We start from the raw sequence: 27,851 nt of genomic DNA, 5'->3' as shown, positions 1-27,851 counted from the left end.
ATATACATGCATACAAAAATACATGCACATATACACACACACTCATAAATAATGGATACCCCCGCCCCCAAATATGACATCTTTGGGTTGGTGTTTATATGTCAACACAAACCATCCTATTATGAAAACTGGCAAGTAGGCTTTTGTTTGTTTGTTTGTTTTAAAGACAAATCCTCACTATATAGCCCTGGCTGTCCTTAATAGACCATGCTGGCCTCCACTGCACATCCATCTGAAGTGTCAAGATTAAAGGTATGTACCACTACACCTGGCATTAACCTTCTGTACTGGCTGGTTTTGTGTCAACTCGTCACAAGCTGGAGTTATCACAGAGAAAGGAGCCTCAGGTGAGGAAATGCCTCCATGAGATCCAGCTATAAGGCATTTTCTCATCAAGGGGGAGGGCCCAGCCCATTGTGGGTGGTGCCTTCCCTGGGCTGGTAGACCTGGGTTCTATAAGAAAGCAAGCTGAGCAAGCCAGGGGAAGCAAGCCAGTAAGTGACATCCCTCCATGGCCTCTGCATCAGCTCCTGCTTCCTGACCTGCTTGGGTTCCAGTCCTGACTTCCTTTGGTGATGAACAGCAATGTGGAAGTGTGAGCTGAATAAACCCTTTCCTCCCCAACTTGCTTCTTGGTCATGATGTTTGTTCAGGAATAGAAACCCTAAGACACCTTACTTTTAGGACAAATTATAGTAGACCTTTTTTATATACCAACTTTGGTCCTAAATAATATTAATCATAGATAATAACTTTATTGAAGGTTTATAGCTCATCTATTGGAATCAAAAAAGCTATAAACAAGCAAGAATTCATATACTTAGAAGTGCACAATTTACATAAATTCTTTTATTCTGACTTTATAAATGTTAACAATTTATAAATTATACACGACAATGGAAGATATTAATAAATGTCCCTATATTGATATTAAGACTATTGAAATAACAATTTATGATCAATAGTGCAGTAAAGCTTATTGACAAGTCTTATATCTGGTATTAAAAAGTATTTAAAGCACACTTGATAGAAAACAACAACGAAAAACATTTGTTCTAACAAAATTTATTATGCAGTAATTATAAAGATTTACTTCCATTTCAAGTAAAAATAATTGTTATAATTACACACATAATATAGTACCTCAGAGAGTGATTCCAATAAATATCACAGGAAATACAGTGCATTTTCAACTTGGAGAGACAAACACCTTCTCATTCACAGTGTTTTACATAGAAAGGCCTGTCCACATAATGATTCATATGCAGTCATGCTCTTGGAACAGTTCACACGAGCTGCGCCAGCCCAATTCATTCAGAACGTGAAGTACCGGGCAAACCACTCCTGGCGCTGGGGATCTGGAGAAGCCACCGGGGAAGCTTCACTCTGAGGAGGACTGAATTCATGAAAAGAAAGACATGTAACCCAGGGTTAAACGGTTTGTAAAGTAGCGGGAAAGCAATTAAATACAAGCATCGGTTTCCACAGCTGGCACCCAGTGTCAGAACTGTAGGGTCTGGCTAATCTGCACTGCAGTACTTCCTCTGAAAACAGGGGTTCCAGGGGCAGCTCACACGAACTCTGTGAGAGGAGCCACAGCACAGTTACTCTATGATCCAGAAATTAAGCAGCCTCCAAAAACAACAGTCTCATCTTTGAGGTTTGAAAAGCTGAGTGTGGAGAGGAGAGCAAACAAAATAGCGCCCCCTCTTTTTGTCAACTTTCCCCTTTAATTACCAGAACGGGACATAAGGGGTTGATTCTCAAGTATGTACCCTTCACCAGAGCTAAAGTAAATCAAGGTGTAGTTCTTTTTACTATTTGCATATTGACATTAAGTTTCCATCATCCGATACTTCAAGGAATACGTGTACATTGAGAGAGTTTTCTTCCTACTTTGCAAGCTCTAACGTCTTAATTCTAACTACCTAAAGTTCTCTGGGCTACTTAAGAAAACAAAAGCATCCCTACCGTCTTTGGGGGAATTACAAGGCACGCAACAATGTGTTATGGAAAGTCCAGCGGTCAAGTTCCTTGAGCTCATGCACATGCATCTTACTGATACCTGAACGCACCCATGCACGGGGAAACAAGCAACAGAGTATTTAGCAGCAGAAACATTCAGAGACAGCGTCGACTATTTTCTATTGTCTTTTTTTACTCTTTAGAATAGTCATTAACTACATTAGAGATAACTTAGAAGCGGAAATACAAACCCCACTTGTAAGACTTCCTAATGGGGTTGTTAGGATTTAGTAAAAATAAAAGAAAAATTAACTTGAATCAACAACAAAGAAATCACTTCTAGGAAATGGAGTGTAAAACAGTACTTTTTAATTTTAACCATGTGATGACTTAATAATTTTATTTTCTTCAAAATTTACTTAATATATTTAATCAACTTGGAGGCAACTTCAAACTAGAATTAGTTTTAAACTGGTTTGTTTCTAAATTTGTTTGTATTCAACTACAGCATTAAGTTCTCAGAGCTTAATTTTCCTTTAATTTGGCAATATGCATATATGTATGTTAATAAGCCTGATAAAAGGAAGTACATATGTAAAGCTTTAGAAATGAAAATTGTAATAAATAAAAATGATTTTAAAGTTCTGAAAACTAAAGCTTGCACTATTAAAACCTTAGTAAACTATAAATATTAAAACTCTTAGCACATTAATTATATGAACACCTCTGTTAGCATTTAGAAAGTTCGCTACTGATAAATTTAAAATTTTTGGACAATATCAAAACAATTTTATAGATAGGTCATAAAACATTTTCAAACTATCTCATTTTTTTAAAGCTTTTTTTGTAATGTAAAAAGGGAAATTTATTAAAAATGAGAAGAAGGGGGGGAAAGCTACTGGTGAGACATGGCTCACCTCAAAAATGTCTTGGGCTCTTTGGGTGGTAATGGCTGTGGAAGAGGCTTGTTGCTGTTGAACTCAACATCATGGGCTGGAGAATTGGGAATGGGTTCCAGGCGGGTAGGATGTCCATTGCCCAATCCACTGGATTCCAGAGCACTTAGATTGGGAACACTCACAAACCTGTTTGCTGGTGACTTATCATTCTTCTTCTTTTGCTGCATTAAAAATAACACACGTAAGAATACTCATTCCCTGCGCAAGAGCCAACAAAGAAAACAGGAAGAGAGGCAATGTAAATTTGGCTTGGAAAATTTTTGGAAACGGTGTGTCAAATTGTGATGTTGAAATTAACCAGTGTTACCCAAAGTGTGGTCTGCAGAATCTTCGAAAGTGCTCATCTACATGGAATCCTCAAGGACAGACATGCTACCAGGACAGAAAGCAGGGGAGAAGGGACATTTAGGAATGGTTCATCTCTCATCCCAGGGGAAACTAGTGCAGAGTCCAGAGTGCAGGGAACACGTGAGGTGGGAGCTGCTCAAATACCACGAGGGCAAGTGGGTTTAGGCTAAATTTAGGAGGCATAAGGTTAAGTATAATGTAAAAAGAGAGGTCCGTGAACTCTGTCCGTCTGTCAAAGAGAGGCTGTTCTTGCCTGGAAAAAAAACACAAAGGAATACAAAACTGCTTGGCACTGTAGTTTGAACAAATCTCACATTTCTACTGAAGATTTAAAGCTAATTTAAACAATCTCTTTTTAGATTCTCTGGCATCTTTCTAAAGAGAGGTAATTATATATGTTATCATTAAACCTACGTTTTTGATTAATTGGCACCATCATGAACTATCTCATAATATAAAGGCTAAAGACAATAATTGAAGTACCATTGTTTGTATCCAATATTTAAAATGAGCAAAAATGAGGAAGGCAAATGCAGTCTTGAAGACTGTCAGCTTGCAAAACATCACCTTTAGTCTCAAAGAATTATATTCCTAATTCAAGGATTGATGAGCGTCGACCCTTACGGAAAAAAATTAATATATTGTCAAAGGCTCAGAATATTCTCAGGTTTTCCAGTTGGATGCATGCTGGTTTATTTTTCCTTGAAAATTTATTTTAGTTTGTAAATATGGAAATGATGCACACGGTTGAACTTTTACTTCAGTTACAGGAATCCAGTCCCTGTGGGTGTTCCTTCCTGCCACGCCCCATGACGGGCAGACAGTCTATGACACAGCGGGGATCTAGCATCGGAACAGTGTGTGGTCACTGGGAAGGTGTCAGAATCCACAGCAGCTGGGAGGGTCTCTCAACGCTGCATGCTTTGGCTTTTCTTATTCTACTCTGGAGATGGCTCCGGGTTTTTGTTTGTTTGTTTTGTTTTGTTTAAGAAATCAGTTGATAGCCAGGTGTGGTGGCCCACACCTTTAATACCAGGGTGGCCCAGTGTGACCACCTCTTAAAAAAAAAAAAAAATCAAAACCAAGATGAAACAAATGAACAATGAAAGAAACAAACAAAGCCATACTTCTGGTAAAATTCTAAAGTAGTTGTTTTTAAAGCTGAAAAAGGCATTTCTGGTAAAAATAAATGCATAAAATTCTAATATGCTCTGTCTTCTAGACAGGTATGGATGTCTAACACAATTAGTGCAACTAAGTAGTATGTATGTTTAATATACAAGTCTTAAAATGTTTTCCAGGTAAAAGCTATGCTATTCTTAACGATCCATTTTAAAAATAAAATTAAAGCAGGTGGGTCCATATAGCTAACTCCAAGCAATTAGGAGGTAGAGGTAGGAAAATCAGTAGTTCAAGGCCAGCCTTGGCTACAGGGTGAGTTCAAGGCCAGCCTTGGCTACAGGGTGAGTTCAAGGCCAGCCTTGGCTATAGAGTGGCTTTAAGGACAACCTAGACCACAGGAGACTGTTTCAAAAATCAAACCAAAGCAAAAACCCAGCATTAAATTAATTCCGTCCCCCATTCAATTATTTATGGAGAGCTTTCTTTATGAAATTCTAAAAAGCAGAGCTATAGGTCTTTAGTTTGCAAAACATTAAGTTCAAAGTGTAGAATACCAATGAAGAAAGAGTAAATTTGGAATTCTAAACAGAGAAACTATAGACTTTGAAATAAAATTTCTAGGTAAGGGCCTAAGAGAAATCAGCACAATTCACAATTCAAGGCAATTAAATATGGATTTAAAAACAGCTTTAACATAAGCTTTGTTATATTAACAGTCTCTCCTAAGAGATTCATAACCCATGTGAAATCAGCAAATACACTCATTTATTAATTGCTTGATTTAATTACAGAATAGTTCATTTTGACTTAAAGACGTATGATAAGGTTTTACAATTTAACACATTTACTGAGTATACACTTTGCCTAAACACTAGGGCTGGGTGGGTGGGTTAGTCTGCTTTAATCCAAGGTGTTCCCGTAGTTGTTCTAAGAGGATAATAAAGAGTTAGAAAAGGCCGTATGTAAATTGTGGAGCACATTCACAAGTGGGGAAAGTGTTGAGCACAGGGCCAGCTTCAGTTATGCTGGACAGCCCGGAGCTGGGGTCTTTCTCAACTGCACAGGTGATTGTGCTCAATAAGGAAGTGACAGTAAATTAATCTGCATCACAGCTTTACTTTTCTCTAGAAATATGAAAAACAAAGGTAGAGCTAAAGTGTTTCAAGTGAATACAGCATTTGAAGGATCTGAATGACCAGTAAATGAGCAGCCCATTCTAAATTGATCAAATAAAGAAGTAATAAACTTGAGCAGGAGGTTATTGTACTTCGGAAGACATTTTGGGCAGCTTTAACCGTTTGTTTCACATGAACCCATTTCCCGCCGGGTTTCAGGTACAACCCTACTTCACAGTGTCTACAGCACATACCTTAGCCAATGGGTTAATAACACCAACAGTAGGACTTGTGTTAAATATTTTGTTGAAGTTAGTTTCTCGATTGACTAATTCCAGCTGGTAAAATTTATTATCCTCCTATGCAAAAGAATTATAAACATCCTTTCAACATTTTCTGTTATAGATTTACAAACTTAAAATGTGTGACTGCTATTTCATTAAAAATTTGATGAGGTAAGAAGGTTTATATATTTTTCTTAAACATCTCTAGGTGATTCCCAGTGTTTGAAATGTAGCTTTTCAGTGTTTCAAAGGTCACTTTTTTTAGCCCCCTTTAAACCTTGGGCCTCGGGACTTGACCATACTCTTTAATACCCGTTCATTCCTGTCTACAGGATCTATTAATGTCCTGTGTCTCTGTGGTACCTACTGTGGCATCTGAGTGGCTCTAACTTGTACTTAAGGTGTTGTGTACACACACTGACAGGAATGAAGACAATACTGGAGAGACACATGCCTCTTTTACTGCCTACCAGAATATTGTATCTAACAATGGTTCCCAACAAATTGAAATTTCCCCACATGTCTCATGGCTGAGACAAGGAAAAGGCAGAGATGCCAGACAGAGGGAGAACTTGTCTCCAGACAGGATTTCAAACAGCCCTGATAGGTTGTCAGATCGCCTTGAAGGGGAGACTAGAGCTGAGACAGGGACTAAGGGTAAGACCACATCTTGGCCAGGACTATGAAGTTATGCGTATCTCTTGTCTCAGGAACCCAAAGATGGGCACTGGGGTTCAGGGGAGAGCGTCAGGGACTCATTTCTACCTCTTTTCACTGTGGCCTCGTGTGATACGTTTCTGTAACCTACATGTTCGACTGGTTTCCACATACGAATATGACACTACTAATGTATTTTTCTTCAGTACCTGAAAAGTGGATTTGATCTCTTCTGGTCTTTTCTTTGAGATCGTGATGTATTATACCAAGGGTACTGGAAAAGTGAGTGGTCCTTACAGAGATAAAACCTTTCTTTTTTTGAGAAATAAGCAAGGTGTGTTAATTAATTTAACAAACAGACTGGGAAGGCCACAGCCGATAGAGCAGTGTGGTTGAGAAAGATGCTCAGACTGGCCCTGATTCTAGTGGAACCTAGCAGAATAGACCCTTCCAATGCTCTTTAGTACCACCGACTTATTTATATTACAGGTCTTGCCCCACGTGCCTCTTGAGGGTCAGGGAACCACCCCGTTGGAGGAAGGGAGAGGAACTGCCCCTGGCTAAAATATCGGATCTGCCCTCTGATGAGGAGATACAGTTGTGTCTGTAGCAGCCCAAGCAGTAATGGGAAGAATAAATAGCTACTTGCAGGCCACAGGCGAATGCACCTGCTGTGCTTGCTCACTTTATAAATGAAGTCTTCCAGGAGTCTGCTGCTGTAGGGTAGAGCTACGCTCATATGTACCAACCTTGGAAAACTGGGTGCTGAGCAGACTGCAGGCCATGGGGAATGGCCCACCCTACCTGGGCCCCTCTGAGAACCCCAGTCTACCCTGGAGGTTGTAAAGGGAACTTCGTAAGTTTCGAAGTGACGATCCTCCTCCCCAGCCTCCTGAGTACTTGGATGGCTCAGTATCTCTCTGGATCAGTGTTTGGTGGAACACAATTTAGGAAATTAACATGATTCATTTGAGCCAAGCATGGTGATACCTGCCTGTAATCCCAGCCCTTCAGAGACTGAGGCAGGAGGGCTACTGTGAGTTTTAAGGGGTCCATAACATAACTATCTCAAAACAACAACAACAAGAAAGGGGGAACTAATCTGTAAGTTGACAGTGCAGTCTAATGCATGGCCATGTTAACAGCTTTTTCTTAGTTCTAGTACTGTATGTACAATATACCAATAGGATGTCAACTATTAAGTGGTAAAGACATTAAAATTTTAATATGCTTTAAAACTAATTATTTAAATAAAAACAATGAACGGGTAAAATTCCAAAATTCTAATGCCAAATTTAAATTTGAAAAATTACAGTTTAATAAACATGACCACAAAATACAGATCTTGCTTTCCATTTTCATTTAGCATAATTCAAAACCACTTTCCCATTGTCTACTGATTACTAATACGGTTGTACTGAAAACAAAATATCTTACAATGAGCTTCTTTATGACCTGGTCTCGCTCTGTGAGCAGGGATTTCAATTCTGCAATCATCTGTACATCTTCTGGCCTGGATTCTCTCATCAGATACTTCTCTTCCATATCTTCCAGTCTATAAACAAGAAAACCCTTATCTTACCAATACAATTCAGATGCGTCCTGTTGTGATAAATACCTGCATCTTTCATTTAGTCCAGTTAAACACACCCAGATTTACCGTCAGGCTTGCAAGCATTATAATGTGTTTGCCTCCAGAGCCATTAAGTGCTCCACGGGTTACGTCTGGGAGATTTATCTACATTCAGTTATGTGTGAAGGGGGTGAGGTGTGCTTTCAAGGTGCTGAGAAGCCAGATGACACACACTTTACAAACTTAGGTCGGATACTATTAGGGGTGGTTACCAGCAACACAATGCTGTGTGGTGAGGTACATAACATATAAAAGGAACAAGAAAAAGATACCAAGGAAGGGAGAACAAAAGACAAACATGAATTACACCCTCTAGTTTTAGTTTGTAGGGAATGCAGTTTTAATGTTCTACATTCTTGACCAATAAGAACTAATTGTTCAAGGCTCACCAGGGAAGGAGATAATCATGTTTTCTTGTAGGCCAACTCATTCAGTGCTATTTACATACAGTGTAAAGTAGGTATTTACACACACTGGTAAGATTTATACTATGTGAGAAAGAACAAAAAAGGTTTAAGGGCTATGTGCTGAAGCAGCCACAAGATGTCACTGGAATGCTGCCTTTGTGGTTGGAAGCGAATGGATGCGGAGCTACTTCCTAGAACTGCAAGAACAGCTGAGAGAACCTGTAGCCCAACCCACCCAAGATGGCTTACTTGATTTCATTGCAGAACACTGAGCAAGACAGTCAAAGTAAAGTGAATCTAATCAGCATTTATAGTTTTGGAATCTCCTTTCATTGTACAGGAAAGATCTCCCCTGCTTTCGGGTTTCATCTACCACCACTGCCTTCCAAGTCCTGGAATTAAACGTGTACACCACTGCACCTAGCTTAGCTAAGACACTTTTTACCTCCGTTATTATAAGCTAATTCTCCCCACAACATATCTTTACATCAGCAACAATTTTATTAAGAACTAGATAATAATGAAGACATAGTATTGACAAGAAGCAATCTCTAAGTGCAAACAGGAAAGCAGTAAAGGAGAGGACAACAGGCTGTTGTGAACCAGGTAGAGCTCAGAGATATTCAAGGATCCCATCCCACCTTCCACAAGGAGGGCTCTTGGTACCATCCCCACATCCACTTCAAGACAACACTCGTAGATGGTTTTCTATTTGGACTAGACTAACACTAGACCAACAGTGCTGCGTCCAAAGACCAAACGGCTGAATGCAAAGACCAACTAAGAGATTGGGATGGGGATGAATGCTAAGGTGTGTGTGTGTGCGTGTGTGTGTGTGTGTGTGTGTGTGTGTGTGTGTGTTTCCAAGACAGGGTTTCTTTGTGTAACTTTAGCTGTCCTAGAACTAGTTCTGTAGACCAGGCTGGTCTCGAACTCACTGATTTCAGGAGACCTACCTCCTGAGTACTGGGATTAAAGGAGTACATCACTATCCACAGGCTGGTTCTGTATTTCTTAAATGACCTTTATGAAATACACTTTTGACCCTAATTCATAACAGTCATGTCTGCAGAGCATTAACATGGTAGCAGGAATCCAGTTTTATTTTCATCGAGTTTTTAAATTATCATTAAAAGTAATACAAAGGCTGAATAGGAAGGAGAAGCAGAACACTGTTGGGACTCCTGCCAAGCATTCTCTCTCTCTCTTTCTTTCTCTCTCTCTCTCTGGGGAGTGGTGTGGGGGGGAGTGTGTACAGGTCAATTGTCTACAGCTCCTAAACAATGCAGTCCTATATATATTAAACTATAAAACTATACAGAGAAGTTTCCTATGCTATCATCTACCTCATGATGCTTTAGAAGATCTGACAAAATGAATGACTAGAGACCTCAGACCAGATCAATAGCATCATCAGGACACAGGTAGCCCGAAAATCACATTTTATGAATTCTGTTACATATAAATAAAATAGAGAATTGAAGCATTTTACTGTTGGACTTCTATAATTTCCAGGCCAACTTTGATTTGTGTGAACAACACCATTGCTACTTCCAGATGTCCTCAACGCTCATCAAAGTAGACTGCGTGGTAAGTCCAACAAAACAAAGCAGAACACAGACAAAAAAAAAAAAAAAAAAACAAAAAACAAACAAAAAAAAAAACAAAAACAAAACAAAACAAAAAACAACTACTTGGTTTTTGAGACTGGGTTTCTCAGTGTAACAGCCATAGCTGTCCGGAAACTTGCTATGTAGACCAGGCTGGCCTTGAATTCTCGGAGATCCACCTGCCTCTGCCTCTCCAGAGATCAAAGGCATGCACCACTATACCTGGCTAGCTGTAAGGCTCTTTTAGGCATAACAGCAAGACAATCAGATTTCCACAAAGCTCTAGGAGGACCCGAATACTCAGCACTAGAGAGTACAATTCCTAACAGTCACTTCAGAGACAGAGACTCTGGCACTATTTCTGCATGCCTTTAAACCTGTTCTGCATTCTCCCAGATCCAGGGTCTCCTCAGCACTGTCCTCTGGTCCATAGGCTGACTCATCAACCTCTACAGTTCCCCTCCCAGCTCTCTAATGATTTACCAGGACTTAGTGAATCTGAAACATCAGAGCTGAGTTCTGGGTAGCTTATAACACAACTGGGCAGCTCCGGGCTGTTACTGTGAATTTACATTAACTAAGGTGAGTTCAATTCTCAGCCACACTGGCTGTGCTTCAGGTGGTCCCATAACTGTTCATAGCTACTAGAGTTGGAGGGGCCAATAAAGAATGTTTTCATTATCATGTAGAAACCTGTGGAACAATGTCAGTCAAAAATAAGTATGTAGAATTTGACTCTAATTAAACAAGTGACCTCCTAAAGCTAAAGGATAATTATACAATGGTAGCAGGTAAAAAGAGAAGTGTGACTGGTCACTGTGATGCCAAAGGCAAAGAGTAAAATGAATGCCAGTTCTAAAAGAGAAGGCAAAATATCTTACCTACTAGTAATATAATTCTTCAATTATCAAAAGATCAAAATTTAGAAACATTAAGTTAACGTTTGCAGTCTGTTAAAATTTCATAAGGAGCAAATAGTAATTTTCCAAATAATTTTTTGTAAATTTTTTTTTTTTTTTTTTTGTAAACCAGATATTCCTAAGGAGAAATCAGGACACACAGACACACACAGGGTATTCTTTGTGTGAGTGTGCTGTCTCGGGATGTGAAGGGAGCCATGGTACAGGTGGCTGTCTGGTATACGGGGAATGGGGGAGCAATGGCTCGGGGCTGACTTTATCTGCTTCTCACCAAGCACGCTGTACTTACGATCTGCTGCGAGTCCACAGGGGCTGAAAAATACATCTAAAAAATGACCGTAATCAAAGCAACAACAAATCTCGAAGTTTCTGGACAGAATGATTTCTTTCCCCTGCATTTTATGGGTAACTTCACTAAGTGGGAACCCTCATGAAACTTATTCATGACTCATTAGCATACGCCCATTTATGGGAAGAAGGCAAATGTGTCTGTCAGAAAGCGTGCCTTATCCCAGAGAATATGGGGGCCTGTTGCTACCGAGTGTGTCTACAGGTATTTGCACCTATGTATGGAGTACTTGCTGAGACTGAGTGGTTATGCAGGTAGAAGATGTGAAGACAGCATCTATTATCTGAGGGACGTAAACAGATATAACAGCACAAATGCAGATGAATGACAACCCAACAAAGCCGACAGTGTGACCCTTGGGGCGCTGGGGACTTAACTCTGACTTTATTGAGGTTTCTGGATAATTGGAAAAGTGAGTAAGACACTAGCAGCAGCTTAGGGCAGATGGCAACCAAGGTAACCTAAACCAGACCAGGGGTTAGGTCAGAGAGACAGACTGAATTCAAAGTGATTTATCTTCAGCAGTTTGTAAAGATCCTGGAAAGACAGGGGCTATTAATCTTCTTAATGATCATTAAGAAATACACACAAATTTTTACTTAAATAATGGGGTTACTAAATTTGAATGATTATTTGCAATGATTTTACTTTATAGATTTTTAAAGTTAAAAAACCATGTAAATGCTGATTGTAGGAATTCAAGCAGTACCCGCGTATAGGAAATGAAGTCTTTGCTAACTACCAGGGATTTGCTAAATGGACACACATCGTTTAAAGTGTATCCTTGCTTTGAAGGGTGTTTTGGGCGTTGTAAAATTATGCATCATTGCCTCATTCATAGGCGTAGAACATTTCTATTGTTCACAATGTACTAATAACTTCACATTAGATAGTGAACACACTTTGAGATGTCATCATGGAAGCCATGTACCAATGGTGGAAGGGGGCATGTGCATTATTTTAGCAGACCTACACCAGTGTCAGCAAATGAAACAAATCACTCAATGGCCTTATCCTAATTAAATAACACACACATCACACTGCAATTGTTTCTAAATACGGTACTTACGCCTTCCTCACTAAGCGCCATTTTTGTTTTTAGATTCCAACAGTTAGACTGAGCTTAGACACAGTGCTCCTCAGTTTATTACCCACACATGAATTTTCTTGAATGCAATATAACTTACGACACTTGCAAAGCTGCATTTATTTCCTTGAGTAGCTCATTAGTCTTATTAAAATCTGCCCGCATGATATTTTTCTCTCTGAGGTGGTCTGCTGTCATGACATCCAGCTCTTTCTCAAGTCTCTTGTTTAAATCTTGTTCATGCAACCTGTTTAATTTATGTTTAGTTAAGAAAATGTTATTCTGAAGTCAAGGTTTTTAAAACGTCTATGCTCTACCAGATTTGAAATGCCCCCGTTTTGTTATAATATATGGGAAATAAGTGGAAACAGCTTAAGACAAGCTACGGAGTTTGCTATGGACTTCTGGTTAGTGTTAAAATTTGTCCCCTTTGATGCTTTTTCTAAGACAACTTTAGAAATCTTTAACGATGGCCATTTTCCAAAGTTAATGAATACTAAATATATTATCAAAGTGCAGACATTTCATTTTCCAGATGGTATCATATGCACACACACAGTGCAGGTGAGCTTCTGTGTATGATTACTGGGAAGGGACTAGTCACACAAATAGGGGCATATTGCTAAGCATTCTGCAGCAACAGTTTAGACGACAGCGTTTTCTGCTGTCAGTGCTGGCATACCTCATCTGCTGATTGGATTCACTCCGTATTCTGAGGATTTCTTTCCCCTTGAGTTCCAGTTCTTTGGTTAGGGTGCTAATGTTCTCGTGGAGGTGCTGCACCTCCTTGTCCAAGTCTGTGATGTGGTGCTCCCGGTGCCGTAGCTCCTCCTGCAGATCACTTATTCTGCACATGTGCTCCTTACTCTGCAAGGACACACAGAATTGCCAGACACTTTCTGCACGTTTGCTTTCTGCGTTAGTGTGACAGACTGAAAGTGACAATTATGAATGTGGAGTGTAATCATTCTGACAGGGCTTCAGAAGCAAACTGAACTGCTCAAAATGAGAAAACCTCAAGGCCGTCTGCAGTCCATATAGCTAAGAGGTACTTCCAGGAATATGGTTGTAATATCAGGGCTCTAAGGGACCCGAAAGAACATGAAGGCCTAGTTCACTTATTTTATAAAGAGGAAATCACTACTTATGAGCTGATATTTCAAAGATAGTTTATAATCAATGTCAGACTGATTATGCATATACATACACATACATATATATTCAATAATAAAACATGGGTCTCTTAGTAAGTTGTATAGATCTTGTAGTAAACTGCTGGTACTATTGTCTTTTAATCTTAAAAGGATTTTCATCTAGGGAGGCCTCCAATACACACACACACACACACCCACACACACACACACACACACACACACACACACACACACACACCATGGTTTGGATGGGCAGATTTCGGTTGCTTTCAGGGCTGTCCATACATCTATCTAGAAAGGATCTGCAGCCAGTGTTTTCTATGAATTCTTTAAAGTATACATTGTCAACTTTACTGCAGGAACAATTGAAAAAAGTAACTTTCTCCACGGTTAGAAGGTACAACTCCAGGCTGAGCACTTAACATGGTAGAAGCAACAGGGCTGTAATGAGCCAACAGCAGCTTTCTCTGCCCAGTGCCTACTGCTGTGTCTTGCCATGAACACACATCTCCACAATCACAGATCATCATAGTAGAAGAACGGATGCTGGGTAAAGTTTGAAAAGTGTGAGCCTTTGTCACTGAGCCGTATGTCAGGAATATGAGCTATCTTCTCTTCTTGAGGACCTTCTCCTTCTGTATGGTTGTGTCATTCAGTGCAGGTGTTCAATTTGGTTAAGTTAAACCACATAAGATTGAAAATGTAGTTTCCTGGGTGCAGCAGACAAGCCTGGGCTATGTGGGTACCAACTACCACAATGGCCCTGCCAGACACAGGACGGCGCGCTGTCATGGCTAGTCCTGCTGAATTGCTCCCCTTACTCTTGGCGGTTGTCAGATCTCATTGCAAACAGAGGTCATAAAATAAAATGTCATTTTATAACCGGTGTACAAAAGTAGGGTTGTTCATTTCCTCTGAAAAAAGAAACCTTTTCATCCATGTGCAGCTAGCAGCTCCTACCAAGTGCCGTTGCCAGCATGAGGGTTGGGGACCCAGATCTAAGGACCCAGTACAGAGTGATCACGCTTACCTGCCTTCGACTGATGTCTATACTTCGCTCTAGTTCCATTTTAGCTGCTGCCAGTTCCTGATGGTGGCTATGCCGTAATAAATCGATCGAAGCTGCGTGCTGATGGTTTAGTTCAGAACGCAAGGAAGCTGGAACGCAAAGAAAAGGGGGTGGAAAGATCCAGAATATACCGTTTAAAATTCAGACACTGGTGAATGTGCGTAACATAGACTATCATATACTGTGGTATATTTGGAATCTGTGTAGCTTTGCTTGAGGATGTGGAAAATGGCACGAGCTTAAATGACAAAGGTGGGGTTTTTTTGTGAACTTGGTTTGGACACAAACTGGAGATTAAAGGCTTTACTGTTTGATAGTATTAAAACAATGAGGAATTTAGAGTTGTACACTAACAAATTATTTAGGAGGCAACTTTCCTCCCAGTAGGAATTTTTTCACAGTGTCCCTAGACCACTCAAAGTACTGGCTGATAAATACTCCTAATGATTGGAGGACAGTTGTCACATGCATTTGAGTTTGGAATTGATTTTTAATTTTTTTAAAGGAGGGATCTCATATAGCCTAGGCTGGTTTGGCCACTGCAAACTATGCAGTTGGGGCCTTGAAATCTGGACTCTCCTGTATCTCTCCCACATACCAGGGCTACAGGCACGCATTCTGCCTGGCCCAGGACTTAATCATTTCACCCACTGCACAAACAGTTATTGATTGACCACACTATCCTAGGAAAGAATCCAATTTGACACTGTCTCTGTAGCTTCACAAGTCAGGAGCAAAGACACTATGCCAGGAAACTAAGTGGGAATCAGATGTTAACATTAAGGATAATGAAAGCTCAGTGGTAAAAATACCCAGGTTTCTGGGAGTCGGTGGCAGGGGTGGATCACAAAGACTGTCACTGTGTGAAGGGCTTCTTTAGTAGAAAAACTTGCCAGATTCTGTCATGAAGGACCATGGATGGACTTAGAGATGGCAGTCTTGTGTGAGGAATGAACGTTTCACAGTGTCCTCTGACAGCTGAGAGAAGGCAAGTCAGGAGGAAGGTTATGATAACCACCTTTCCAAAAAATATAAAGGCCTAGGGAGGTGGCTCAGCAGTTACGAACACTTGTTCTTGCAGAGGACCAAGGAGTGATTCCCAGCACCCATGTGGCGGCACACAGTTTTCTCGAACTCCAATTCTAGGGGATTCAACATCCTTTTCTGACCTGTGAGGGCACCAAGCATGCATGTACTGCATAGACATATAAGTAATATATGTAAGCAAAATGTTCATATGCATAAAGTAAATATCAACAGGAAAAATCATATGGATTAAAAAAGAAAAGCAATCATACGGCCTTGGAGTAAGCATGACAGAAGGACTAGAGCAGAGGAAACAGGCATAAAAAGGATTTAAGAAGAACCGGCAGGCAGGATGTGGTAATAAAAAAACCACGTTGCTGCCATTTTCCCGGTCTGACAACTCAGTAAATTGACACTGTTAGTCAGTGGGAAGTATGGGGACAGACACGTGGACCTTGGACAATGAAGAGATGAAAAGATCATACTTTAAGATCTACTGAAAAATCAATGTCTCAACATGTAGCAACAGATACTAATTTAATGTACGAAAACAAGAAGCTTGATCTAGAAACACCCATTTGACGTCCCCGGCACAAAGGTGTCAGCTGAAGATGTGGAGGTAGATAAAAATGAAAAGGCTAAAGACAAAAAAGCTAGGACTGAATTCTAAGGAAAATATCTAATGGATACACATGGACCAGGACTGGTCCATGAAAGTAAAGTGTCGCACGCCCCACATCCCACCAGCAGGAATGGCGTGCGACAACAGGATTCCTCTGTGAACAAACTTTATTGTACAATACTCTGAGCAGGGGACCACGTGGAAGGAAAATGCACTGCTTATGTATGCCCAGGAGACTCGTGTCTCTACCTGATTGGTGCGCCCTCCAGTAACTCATTAGCATGCCCCGAGAGCGGGCTGTGATGTCTGTGACACATGTGTGCTATGTCTCTCGGGCTGGGCAACAGCTCTGTTTGCTGAGTCATCGGCGGGAAGCCGGCGCCATGTTTGGGTGCGGCACAAAAGGCTCTCAACAGTAAAGGATACAGATAAAATAAAATCATTGCAGAGAGAATACATAGTAACATGGAAACCAAGAGCAGGAAGACCCAAAAGGCCAAGGTGCCAGATGTACACATGGAGAAAATGAGATGGGAACCAGTCAGGGAAGCTAAGCTCAAGTCAGTGGTGAGCTCAGGAAGAGTATTCTCATGGGAGTGATGGGGTAAACAGACCCAAAGGGTCCTGACACAAGGCTGCCATCTACAATAGATGAGCAGAACACCTAAAACTCAGCATCAACAGGGAAGGATCCAACCAAAAAGGAAGACGTGAAGCTGATGAGAACATGAAAACTATTCAGCATCTCTATCCACCATAGAGCCGTAAAGTAAAACTACAGTGAGATATTATGACACTCCTATCAGCAAACCTGGCACATGGTCACAATGTCCAGTACTGGTGGTGGTGGTGGGGAAATGAGTCATTTGTACAATGGTTGTAGATTGCAAGATGGTAACTCAAGGTGCTCGTGTGTGTGTGTGTGTGTGTGTGTGTGTGTGTGTGTGTGTCTGTGTGTGTGTGTGTGTGTGTGTGTGTGTGTGTGTCTGCATGGGTACATGGATGTGGGTACAGGTGAGGGGAGAGGTGGGGATGCATATGTGGGGTGCAGGGGTGGGTGTTTGGGGGGCTACTGGCCAGTGGCTAATTTCTGGGATCCCTAAGTGTCCTGCCTCCCTTTAGGTTCATGAAGACAGACAAACATTTATGAGCACTGCCTTCGCAGAGGGCAGAGGACGCAGGACCCACTCCCCTGTACTCTGCCTGCCTCTTCACACAGTAGCATCAAGTAGAGTCTGTGGCTCGCTTAGGCAGTCATCTTGGTGTTCCAAACTTAAATACACAGCTTGGTGCTTTCTGTTGACGGTTGCGATAGAGGAACGTACGAATAAGTAAGGCAAGGTTCTAATCCTGTCCACAATACCAAGCATAGCTTTGCCTTCGTCCTCTAATTCAAACCGGAGGGTCTGAAGCTCCTGCTCCATCTCCACGCGGAAGCCCTCCATGGACTCTCGGTGTGCGTCTTTCAGTGACTGCAGCTCTGCAGAATGTTTCTGCTGCAAGTGAGTCTCCAGAGCCTACATGGGGGAAGCCAACGACATTACATTATTATGTGAGAACACAGCAAAGTAGACAACAGTTCACGAGCCTAGGAGTTAAGAAGTGTAAGCCGCCTTAGTTTACTTTCATAAAAATCAAATAATGTAACTGGAAAACAAATTCAGTAGAAAACGATTAATTATGAAGTCAGTTTGGCTCAACACATTTTTTTTTTTTTTTTTTTTTTTTTTTTTTTTTTTTTTTGAAATCTGAAATTCAGACCTTTAGCTTCAGGCTGTTTTCAAATGAAATCATTTTCTCAACTTGCTAAGGATACAAATTACTGAAAACTAAGGAAAATAAAATCTTGTGCACACAGTCAGGAGAGGAGGGTGTTACTAAGAAAACGACACAAAGCCTAGTCTTCAGATTTGCCTAAGCACAGTGACGGGTTATGAGACATCACTTCAGCCAATCTTCTGCAGCATTTTCTATGAAGTGCAAATACCCTACTCTGTGGAAAAAATTAAGCAAAGTAATAGCTATGTGGAGATACCCAGAGATTCTAGCATAGAATATAACAGGGGTGTGGGAAATGGTTTAGGAAATGTGAGTCATACTTTTGCTGTGCAAGCCTAAGGACCTGGACTTGTTGACTTACTTAATTGTGTCTGTGCTTATACATAAGCGTGTGTATATTGCGGCTTCTGGAATATCTCCTGTCCCCATCTTCTATCCTACCATAAGGACACTGGGATTATAGCTGCAAACTAGTGTGAATGGCTGTACAAGAGTTCCAAGGATATGAACTCGGGTCCTTATGGTGGAGTGGCAAACATTTTACCCACTGAGCCATCTCTTTAGCCTGGAGCCTGCACTTAGATGACCAGCACCCGTGTCAGAAGACAGGCAGGGCATTGCACACATGTAAGCACAGCACTGGGAGGAGGAGACAGGAAGATCTCCGGGACTCACTGGCCAGATTAGTCAATCAGTGAACGCCTGGCCCAGTGATAGGCATCGCATGTCTTATTAAAACAAAACCAAGTCAAACAAGGGAGCAGGAGAGTAAGAAACTTGGTATTAACATCTGGTCTCTATATACACACGTGCAAGTGTATATGTGTGCTCCCTTTCTCTGTCTCCCCCTTCACTCCTCTCTCTCTCTTCTCTCTCTGTCTCTCTCTGTCTCTCTCTCTCTCTCACACACACACACACACATATACACACACACACACACACACACTGACACACAAAGGAAAAATTAAGAATATGATGATACAGTAATATATTCACTTAGTTTAAATCCCTTTTAGGTTATCACAGTTATAATTTTTCATATTAGCTTTAGAATTATAATAAAATTATATAAGGGGGAAATTCAAGATGAAGAAACAAGTCATCCCATGGGTCCACTTCTTTCTTCTTTTCCATCTCCCTCTCCTTCTTCCCCTTCCTTCCCCCTTCCCCCTTCTTCTTCTCTTCCTCCTCCTCCTCCTTCTTCTTTGTGGGCTCATATTAAAAACAAATTTAGAATTTGATAAAAATTGAGTGTGATGACAAACATCTGTAATCTAAGCACTAAAGAGGCTGACGCAGGAGGATCAGGGGTTCAAATCGAACCACAGAGTGAGTTCCAGGCTAGGCTGGGCACATGAGCCTCTGTCTCAAAAATTTTGGTGAAATACTGTTACAGTGATAATACACTATGCACAGGACAATGGCAACTGTTAACTTCGAGATGCTAAAGATGTGCTCAGCTTGGCATCATGATAGACGAACAGAATGTTAGCTCTATTCTAATCTATCTGTTATTATGTGCAATTAGTGTGTGTGTGTGTGTGTGTGTGTGTGTGTGTGTGTGTGTGAGTGTGATTAAGCACTCAGACCCTGGAGAACAGTTTAATCAAACAATGTATAATGTTAAAGACGGGGGGGGGGGCGTATTGGAGTTCCAATGTAATTCTTAAGATGCTAAGGCTGGTGATTGATTTTCAAATGTTAGGCTCACACTGTGCTGCATACAGACCACAGACTGTTAAGAAAGAAATCTAACACTAACTATCATCAATTGTTTGGACGGTCCTTGAACACATTTCCCTGGAACCTTACCCTTTGTTCCTTTTCCTTCTCTTCTTCCATGGTCTGGAAAGCTAGGACGTGTGCCTCTTTGAGGGACTTGTGCCTCTGCTGATGCTGCTCCTCTAGCTCTTCCAGCTCCTGCGTGAGTCGCTGGCGCTCTTGCGTGAACTGCGCTTGCAGCTGCTGCAGAGATGTCTGTGACTGGCAAAGCTGCAGCTCCAGGTTCTGCTTGAGCAGGGAGATCTATACCAGAGACACACAGGACAGAGACTGAACACAAGGCATGCTTCACAGACTGCTGACCCAAGGGGAAGAGCAGGTCAGCAGGTCTGATGAACTATCATCTTAAGTGTTCTACATAAAAACCCAGTGCATTGATATTATTGGATGTGTGTATGTAGAGGTCAAAGGGAAGGAGCATGGAGTTGGTTCCCTCCTTCTACCTTGATGTGGGCTACAGGAATTGAATTCAGGTTCCCAGGCTTGAAGGAAACACTTTATAAGCTGAGCCATCTTGCTAGCCCAGAAGTCTGATCTTGAGTTATCGCCAGTTTAAGTCTTTCTTCAGAAATTATCCTGAAAACAGTCTAATTACCAGACTTATAAAATGATGCAGATATAACTGCTCCAATAATATGCGGTACATATAATATTTATAATTAGAACAGAAACAGGAGGCAACTAACACCACTGTAAGGTAAGGTAGCTCTGAGGAGATTGACTAAAGGTTACTAGGATTGTGGGCTCAGACTGAAGGGCTGCCTCCTCTACTAGCATCTGTGCTGCACCACTGTGTGGAAATGGAGCATTTCCACACGACAGGCCTGCACTCAGAGCATCTTCTGGCATAGAAGAAACAGTACAGTAAGTGTTAGTCAAGATTATTTGAGATACTCTCAAAAGAGAGATTGGTCTGGTTGTTATTTACTTTGTATATACACACACACACATTTGTGATGATGCCCACAGAAGCCAGAAGAGGACATCTTATCCTATCCCCTGGAGCTGAGACTATAGGCAGCTATAAGCTACTAGGCATGAACGCTGTGTGCCAAACCCAGGGCCTCTGGAAGAAGGGTAAGAACTGGGAAGTGATTTATTGCTCCTTCGGAGAGCCAAAACGGTCAGCCTTTGTATGTCAAGCATCACCTCTGGCTGTTTTAATTCAAATGAAGATTTTTCAAAGGACAAAGGACGTGTGAGCAAAAGTGGTGTGTGTATTATATGCACATAAACACTGTTTAATTTTATCTATTTCTGCTCACATCCCCAGGCTATTTTAACCTGAAATGGTCTAAGTCAGTCTTACTCTAGAAGTCTGAAGAGAAGGGGAACTTAGAGTCCAGATAAAAAGTTGTGAAATATGTCTTGTAAACAACGTAAGATGTCATCCACTTCTACAAAAGTAAAATGGTGTTCATGGCTTCCAAAGCCAACAGAAGAGGAACTCGCTACTCAGCATGTTTCACAAAGAAAGCTCCAAAGAAAGAAAGACCCAGGTCTCATCAGGGACACAAGGGGAGATAAGAGGAAGGGTTTGGGACAAAGTTACAAATAAGGATTAATAAAATAGTCAACACATGACATCATGGAACAAGACAAGCCATGGTGAGAAATAACACAACTGGTGTAAATGTTTGATGTGTCATTATGGATTCCCAAAGAAGCCGTTTTGACTGCTGGAATTTTATGAATTATTAATTTGTATATAATGGCATGTTTCAGAAGTTTTATAGAGTCTTTGACTCCAGGCAATTCAACTTCTTAAAAGTGTGAGGAGACAGGGTCTCACTTTGCAGCCCAGGCTAGCCTGGAGTTTATAGCAGTCCATCTGAGTTCGGAGATTATGGGTGTGAACTGCCATGCATAGCTAAAATCATTTTAAAACAAATCATAGCAACAGATAATGCTAGGAAAATTGCATAGCATATAATCCTGTGGCCTAGGATTTTAGTTTATGTACTCGGCATTTTATAAACGGCCCACCAGGATGGAATGACTACTAAGGAGAGCCCAGAAAGACAGGGCAATGCATAAAATGCAACTGCAGTAAATATGACGGTTGACACCGATCTGTAATCAACAGAATCCTCCTCTGCCCAGCCAGTGGGGTCTTCCAAGAGAAAAGGCCTCTTACAGGTAGAATCTCAGCTTCAGGTTGGATCTCATGGTGACTGCCTTGTGTTTCTGTGGTGTTAGCTTGCTAGAATACATATGGGAAAGTTGGGGACAGTGTGTGTCACATGGGTGACCTTAACTGATATTCTCGAAGCTCTTCCTTGGCACTGTAAGTTCCTTTAGTGGGAACTGAAATGGAACTAGCCTGTTCCTCTCTACGCTGTATGCCCTGCACAGCCTGCATTCACCTGCAGAGGGTAAGCATACAACTTTGCTTTGCCCGGAGGTACTATCTGGGCTGCCAAGAGCCCCAGATCTTATTCTCTACACCAATGGCTCTCAACCTTCCTAATGCTGTGACCCTTTTATACAGTTCTTCATGTTGTGGTGACCCAGCTGAACATAAAATTATCGATGCTAAGACTCCATAACTGTAATTTGGCCACCATTATGAGTCGTAATGTAAACATCTGATATGTGACCCCAAAGGGTCACTACCCGCAGGGCAAGAAACACTGCTCTGAATGCTTAGGTTAGTAAGAAGCCAGCCCCTGCCTTACACATATTTTATATCTTTGTGATACATGCTTTAAATGGTCACTGCCTTTATATAACTCCAACTGTGTTAGCTGGACCCCATTGCATCAAATTCTATTAGTCTGATTGCAGATTGACTTAGACTTGCACTATTTAAAGGTGAAGCATATGAGGAAATAAACTTTATTATAAAAGAATTGCCACATACATTGTATAATTAAATAAAAGCAGTTTAAACTTTCTCCCTGTTAAATACTGTGCACTATTATATACTTTACCTTAAAAGAACTCTAAAATACTATTTTCCAACTTAGATTGTATGATTAATATCTGAATATACAGACACACTCTAGAAAGTAATAGGCATTATATTATATGCAGATAGACACCATGCAATTTAGTAGTCAAATATACTTAGTATTCTTAATATTGGAAGCGAAAAAACACTACAGTATTCACATTCATGTTCAATGCAGCAACATGAATTATATGCAGAAGGCCTTATCATGCAATGCAGCACTGCAAAAAAAAAAAACATATTAGTAAGGCAGCAATAAGGAAATCGGCCTTTATTTGGCGGGAAAATTGCATACCATTAGAAAGGACGGGTAACAAGCAAAGCAGTGTAATCCAAACTAACGTTTTAAAGCAATGTGAGATGAACGAAAGTTTTATAGCAATTATTTAAGCATTTGAGTTTAATGTAGATATACACTGCATAAAAACATCAAGTAGCTTTAATTCAGAGTAACATAAAACAGGGATGGGGTCTGCATTAGATGTTTGGAAAACCTTGATTAATAATATTGCCATAGAGCACAAAGCTACTTGTTGAAGAGTGAATGAGAAACACCGGGTGCTTTGATTTGCATATCATACTCAAATTAAGTACTGCATGGTGTCTGCATCTTTATGTGTTCCAGCTTTGAACGCTTTATCCATTTACTTCTTACAGAGATGGATTGGTTTTTATGTGTGTGGGTGCTGTGCCTGCCTTGTTATGTCTTTGCACACCACATGCATGCAATGCTGAAGGGGTCAAAAGAGCCTCCTGTAACTAGGGTTACAGAGGGTTGTGAGCTACTGTGTGGGTGCTAGGAATCGAACTCATGTCCTCTGGAAAAAGAGCCAATGATCTTAGCTGCTGAGCTATCCTGCCAGCTGTATTTTAGAAAAACATGAGAGCTTTTTATTTCAGAAAAACTGATCTTTATTTGAAAACCCTTATCAGTCGATATAGGTGTGGTGAGGTAATGTGTTCTATGTGTTGTAAACAATTTAAAAGATTTATCTGTGCTGACAGCCATTCTCTGGTCTCTACCACTTAACAATGGCTTTTGAAAAGAGAACTTTGACTCTTTTAGAAAATATGGTGTTAACGACATAAGTTTGTAGAAATGTCAGAGAGAAAACACATTAAGATATGTGATTTGTTTTATAGGAGGAAGCTCTACCTGTATGTGGGGTCCTTCACGTGTACCCGTGGGAGCTGCTCAACATAAAGACCAGGGCCAATCTAGCCAATTAGTAACTTATTAGTATTCTAATCTATTTAGACTGTGTTATTAGCTCTAAATGTAAATCTAGTAGTTCAAATATAAGGTGGCTGACATGTGGCCGATGGGACAGGATACCAGGCAAAACCTACAAACTTTTTGTTTTTAAAGTGATGCTGAATTTTTAATCCTCTCCTTCTTTTAGCCTTAGTACTGGAGTTAAAGAGCACAGAAAGTATACAATCTGTCCTCAAGACATGGAATCTAGCTGTTTGTTAATCTCCTGACCCTCTGAGATTCTGGTTCTGCACATTACAACTAGGTTCAGGCTGATCAATAGGCTGATCAATAGATTTGTTTCCAATTACCAAGGTAAGTGTGCATTGTACATGGCAAACACTCTGGAGGGCATCAAGTAGAGAGACTCAGGCTGGAGATGTAGTTCAGTTTGTCTCGATGGAATAAGTTATTTTCATTCTGCTTGATTTATAAAAAAGTGTGTCGAGTATAAACTGATAATTTTCACCAAATATACATAATCTATCTTATAAAAGAGTGATTTATATGTCCTATATACTAAAGTTCTTATGTGGACTCTGGGCACATTTAAAACAATCCCCTCAGTATTTAAAGCTTTAGGAGCACATGTCCAAGTGTGTCAGAGAACAAAGAAGATACCGCTGTGGTCATGACAGTGTGCTGACAAAGCAGAATTCTGAGAGCCAGCTCTGGGTGGCCTCCTGAGGATGAACGTGCCCTGGGCTTTATCTGACGATGTTAAGTGATTTTTTCCCCTTTAGAGGGAACAGTGAGTGTATTCTTTTACTTTTCAATGCCCTCTGAAATGGCATTTATAAGGAATACAAGGTGTTCAGATACATGACTGGTTTTCTCCTTGCTTTCTTTGCTTGTAGTTTATGAGCCAGAGTCTCACCTAATTACCTCGGCTGGTCTTGGACTTACAGGTGTAGGCCGCCATATACACAATTTTCTCTCTGTTCATTTTTCCACCTCTCCTCCCAAGTGCTCTGATGATAGGCACAGAAGACCGCCCTGGTGCTCACAATGGCGCCTCCCTCTCTCGGCAGTCACTGCTTCCTGCCTGTCTCCCTTACCTCAATGTCAGTTAGCATGTTTCACATTTGGCTGGGATTAAAACAAGGGCCTCTCTTTAACACCTGTACATAGCTAGGATTATTGAAAGTCATTCCAGCTTAATTGTAAAAAGGATGAACTTTAGTACTTTTAAGTATTGAAACCAACACTAAAAACTGCTAAATTCGGATTAGTAGAGAACAATAATTATAATTTATCAGTATGTCAATGACTTACATACATTTTTATGAACAATTATAGATTATTGGTGCTGAAACATTTTAATGCTTTTCTTTTAAAGACTATTAATATGCTATCATTAAAGAATCCAAGGAGGAGGTAAGTGATAAAATCATATTTCAGTTAAAAACATTTTAAAAAGAAGAATATATTTCAGATCATAAAATTATGGCCATTCTGAAAAACTTCTGTTTGTCGATTCCAGGGAAGGGCTGTCTTGGAAGATTCTAAACTAAAATTAGCAATTAAGAGCCTCAGGGACACTTCTTGATTTTTCCCAGAGATGCTATAAATTATGTTCCCTGTTATCTTCTCAGTCTTAACTAAAGCAAACTAGAAAGCACCTGTAAAGAAGAGATGTTTTAGCAATCGAGTGATGTTTTTAAGGATGGCCTATGAGAAGCCACCTCTCGCTAAGCATGAACTTCCTCTTGGGAAGCTGGGTCACATGGTGGGTGAGGAGCGCCTGCCTCCAGTGGTGCATGAACACGACTCAGGTTGGTTATGCATGGTGAGGGTGAAAGGAGAACAATGACAATTATGATGTCACATCAGGGCGTTAATTAAAGAAGGAGTGTTTAATAATATTTAGTGCTATTTTTTCCTTAGGAAATGTATGAAGATGTTCCCATCAGGTATAAGTAGGCATTTAAAATAATGTACTTTCACTTCTATTAAGTCGATCATCTAGTTTATATTAAACTAGTGTACTTTTAGCCCCTAAGGGGAAAAGTTATGTCACCAAAGTGTTCTGAGATACAATGTCCTTCATTTCGATAGTAATCACATCCAATTTGGGTTCTTATCCCAATCAACAAGTATGCCAAAAAAATTGGGTATTAGCTCAAAACTGAAATGATCAAGTCAAAATTATTACTCGAAGCTATTCGATTTCAATGTTAACAAGAATGTTTAAATGTAGCATTTCCTGTTCAGCAAAATTAAGATAAATATACCTGTCATTTATTTTAAGTGAATCATATTGATTTTTTAAAATTTACTTATTTGATTGGAGAGTTGGCTTTTCTCAGGTGGTAGAAAATGAGGATATTAAAGTTTCATGGTACACATGTAGACTCAGACTTTGATCTGTCTGGAAAAGCATGGGCAGGCTACAGTCTTCTCATGAGTAGGTACACGGGAACATAGCTGCCCCTCTGTCTGACACTCCAGTGAGTGAGTGATTCACAGGAGAGCAGCAAAGGTCATGGTCACCTTTAGGATTTTCATCCTCCACTACCTGAGAAAAGATACTCATTACTACAGGCCTTTTCCAGAAGAAATGTACTGACCTCTGCCCTGAGGTATCAAGGAGCCAAGGAACACATTCAGAGACATTCAGCTCTGTAATTTCATGAAGAAGGACAAGGTATTAATGGGATGTGATATGCAGATAAGTCTCATTATTTTCTTGAAAGATAAAGAAAAACATATAAATGATTATTTTGAAGCTTAATTTCTGCACATGTGTCTACATAAAAATCAAACATAATTCTTTTGCCAATTATTAGGAAAGGGAGTTACCTCATGTGTTAAAAATTATGATATTGAAATATAAAATATATTTAAATTTTATGAACTTTCCCAAATACCTATTCCTTTTAAGTAAAGTCTATTAATGCTTTCTTTAAAAATAAAATTTTAACTAAAGAAAACACATTTTGCATTTATTCCCATTTCTGATAATCAACTAGTTAATATTTTTCAGGGACATGACTCTGCCTTTCAAGGTTAACAGTAAAATAATGAATTTTATATATAAGATGAAAATCTAGCTTCGCTTCATCATGAAATACACTTAATAAGACAATATGGTAGATGTATGCACATACACAAATGAACTGTTGAAAGTTAGAGATCATTAGTATCCATATGCAAAAAATAAAATCTACATGTGTGCCAAAGTCTACTTTTGTATAAGTTAAAGCTTCAAAGCAATGTTGTTATGCAAAACCAGAAGAGCAACATGCCTTGTGCACAAACTGTAAGTGCAGCTCACTTACATTGTTGATAGACTTATGCAAAGCTTCACCCAGACAGTGCCGCTATGAGGAAAGATCACAGGAGAAAGGGGACATTCAGAAACCGACCGAGTCAGAGAGAGGAGGAGTAAAATGGAGTGTGAAACACAAAACATCAGTTATAACATGTGCACACAAAAACAGTTCTGAGGAGAAATTTAAGACACGGTGTAAACGATCCACACACATCGGATAAGTAGGATATCAGTAGGGTTAGATAATAACAGGAATAGATAATCCTTAAAGTATTTGACGGATTTATGGGCCTGCCGACTTACCTGTGCAGGATGCTTAAGGTTAGAACACGTGACCCGAGTCCAGTGTAAAATATGAGGGTTACCAAAAGGCACAGAAAGGTTATTGCTCGAGTCCTTCAGATAGCTGCACCTAAGCACTCATCTGTTGCACACGAAAAGCTGCAGGACACAGGTTTCCCCAAAGAGCAGAAGAGACCCA

The 27,851-nt window shown here is 40.2% G+C and overlaps 1 protein-coding gene across 1 annotated transcript in view; it reads right to left on the bottom strand.

Annotated features, from left to right (window-relative positions):
- Positions 1–1,314: 1,314 nt before the first annotated feature.
- Positions 1,315–27,851, bottom strand: part of FAM184A (family with sequence similarity 184 member A) — a gene marked incomplete at both ends in the record, with an annotated part of 111,216 nt that continues 84,679 nt past the window's right edge. The window contains 9 exons of the mRNA XM_080938449.1: positions 1,315–1,396; positions 2,883–3,085; positions 5,764–5,868; positions 7,888–8,005; positions 12,557–12,703; positions 13,139–13,323; positions 14,641–14,768; positions 17,691–17,844; positions 19,919–20,131. Coding sequence (XP_080794575.1) covers positions 1,315–1,396; positions 2,883–3,085; positions 5,764–5,868; positions 7,888–8,005; positions 12,557–12,703; positions 13,139–13,323; positions 14,641–14,768; positions 17,691–17,844; positions 19,919–20,131 — 1,335 coding nt within the window. The remainder of the gene's footprint in view (positions 1,397–2,882; positions 3,086–5,763; positions 5,869–7,887; positions 8,006–12,556; positions 12,704–13,138; positions 13,324–14,640; positions 14,769–17,690; positions 17,845–19,918; positions 20,132–27,851) is intronic.

This window comes from Micromys minutus (genome assembly GCF_963924665.1).
Source record: "Micromys minutus genome assembly, chromosome: 25".
NCBI classification, from domain to species: Eukaryota; Metazoa; Chordata; class Mammalia; order Rodentia; family Muridae; genus Micromys; species Micromys minutus.
This window is presented reverse-complemented; position numbering and strand designations above follow the sequence as displayed.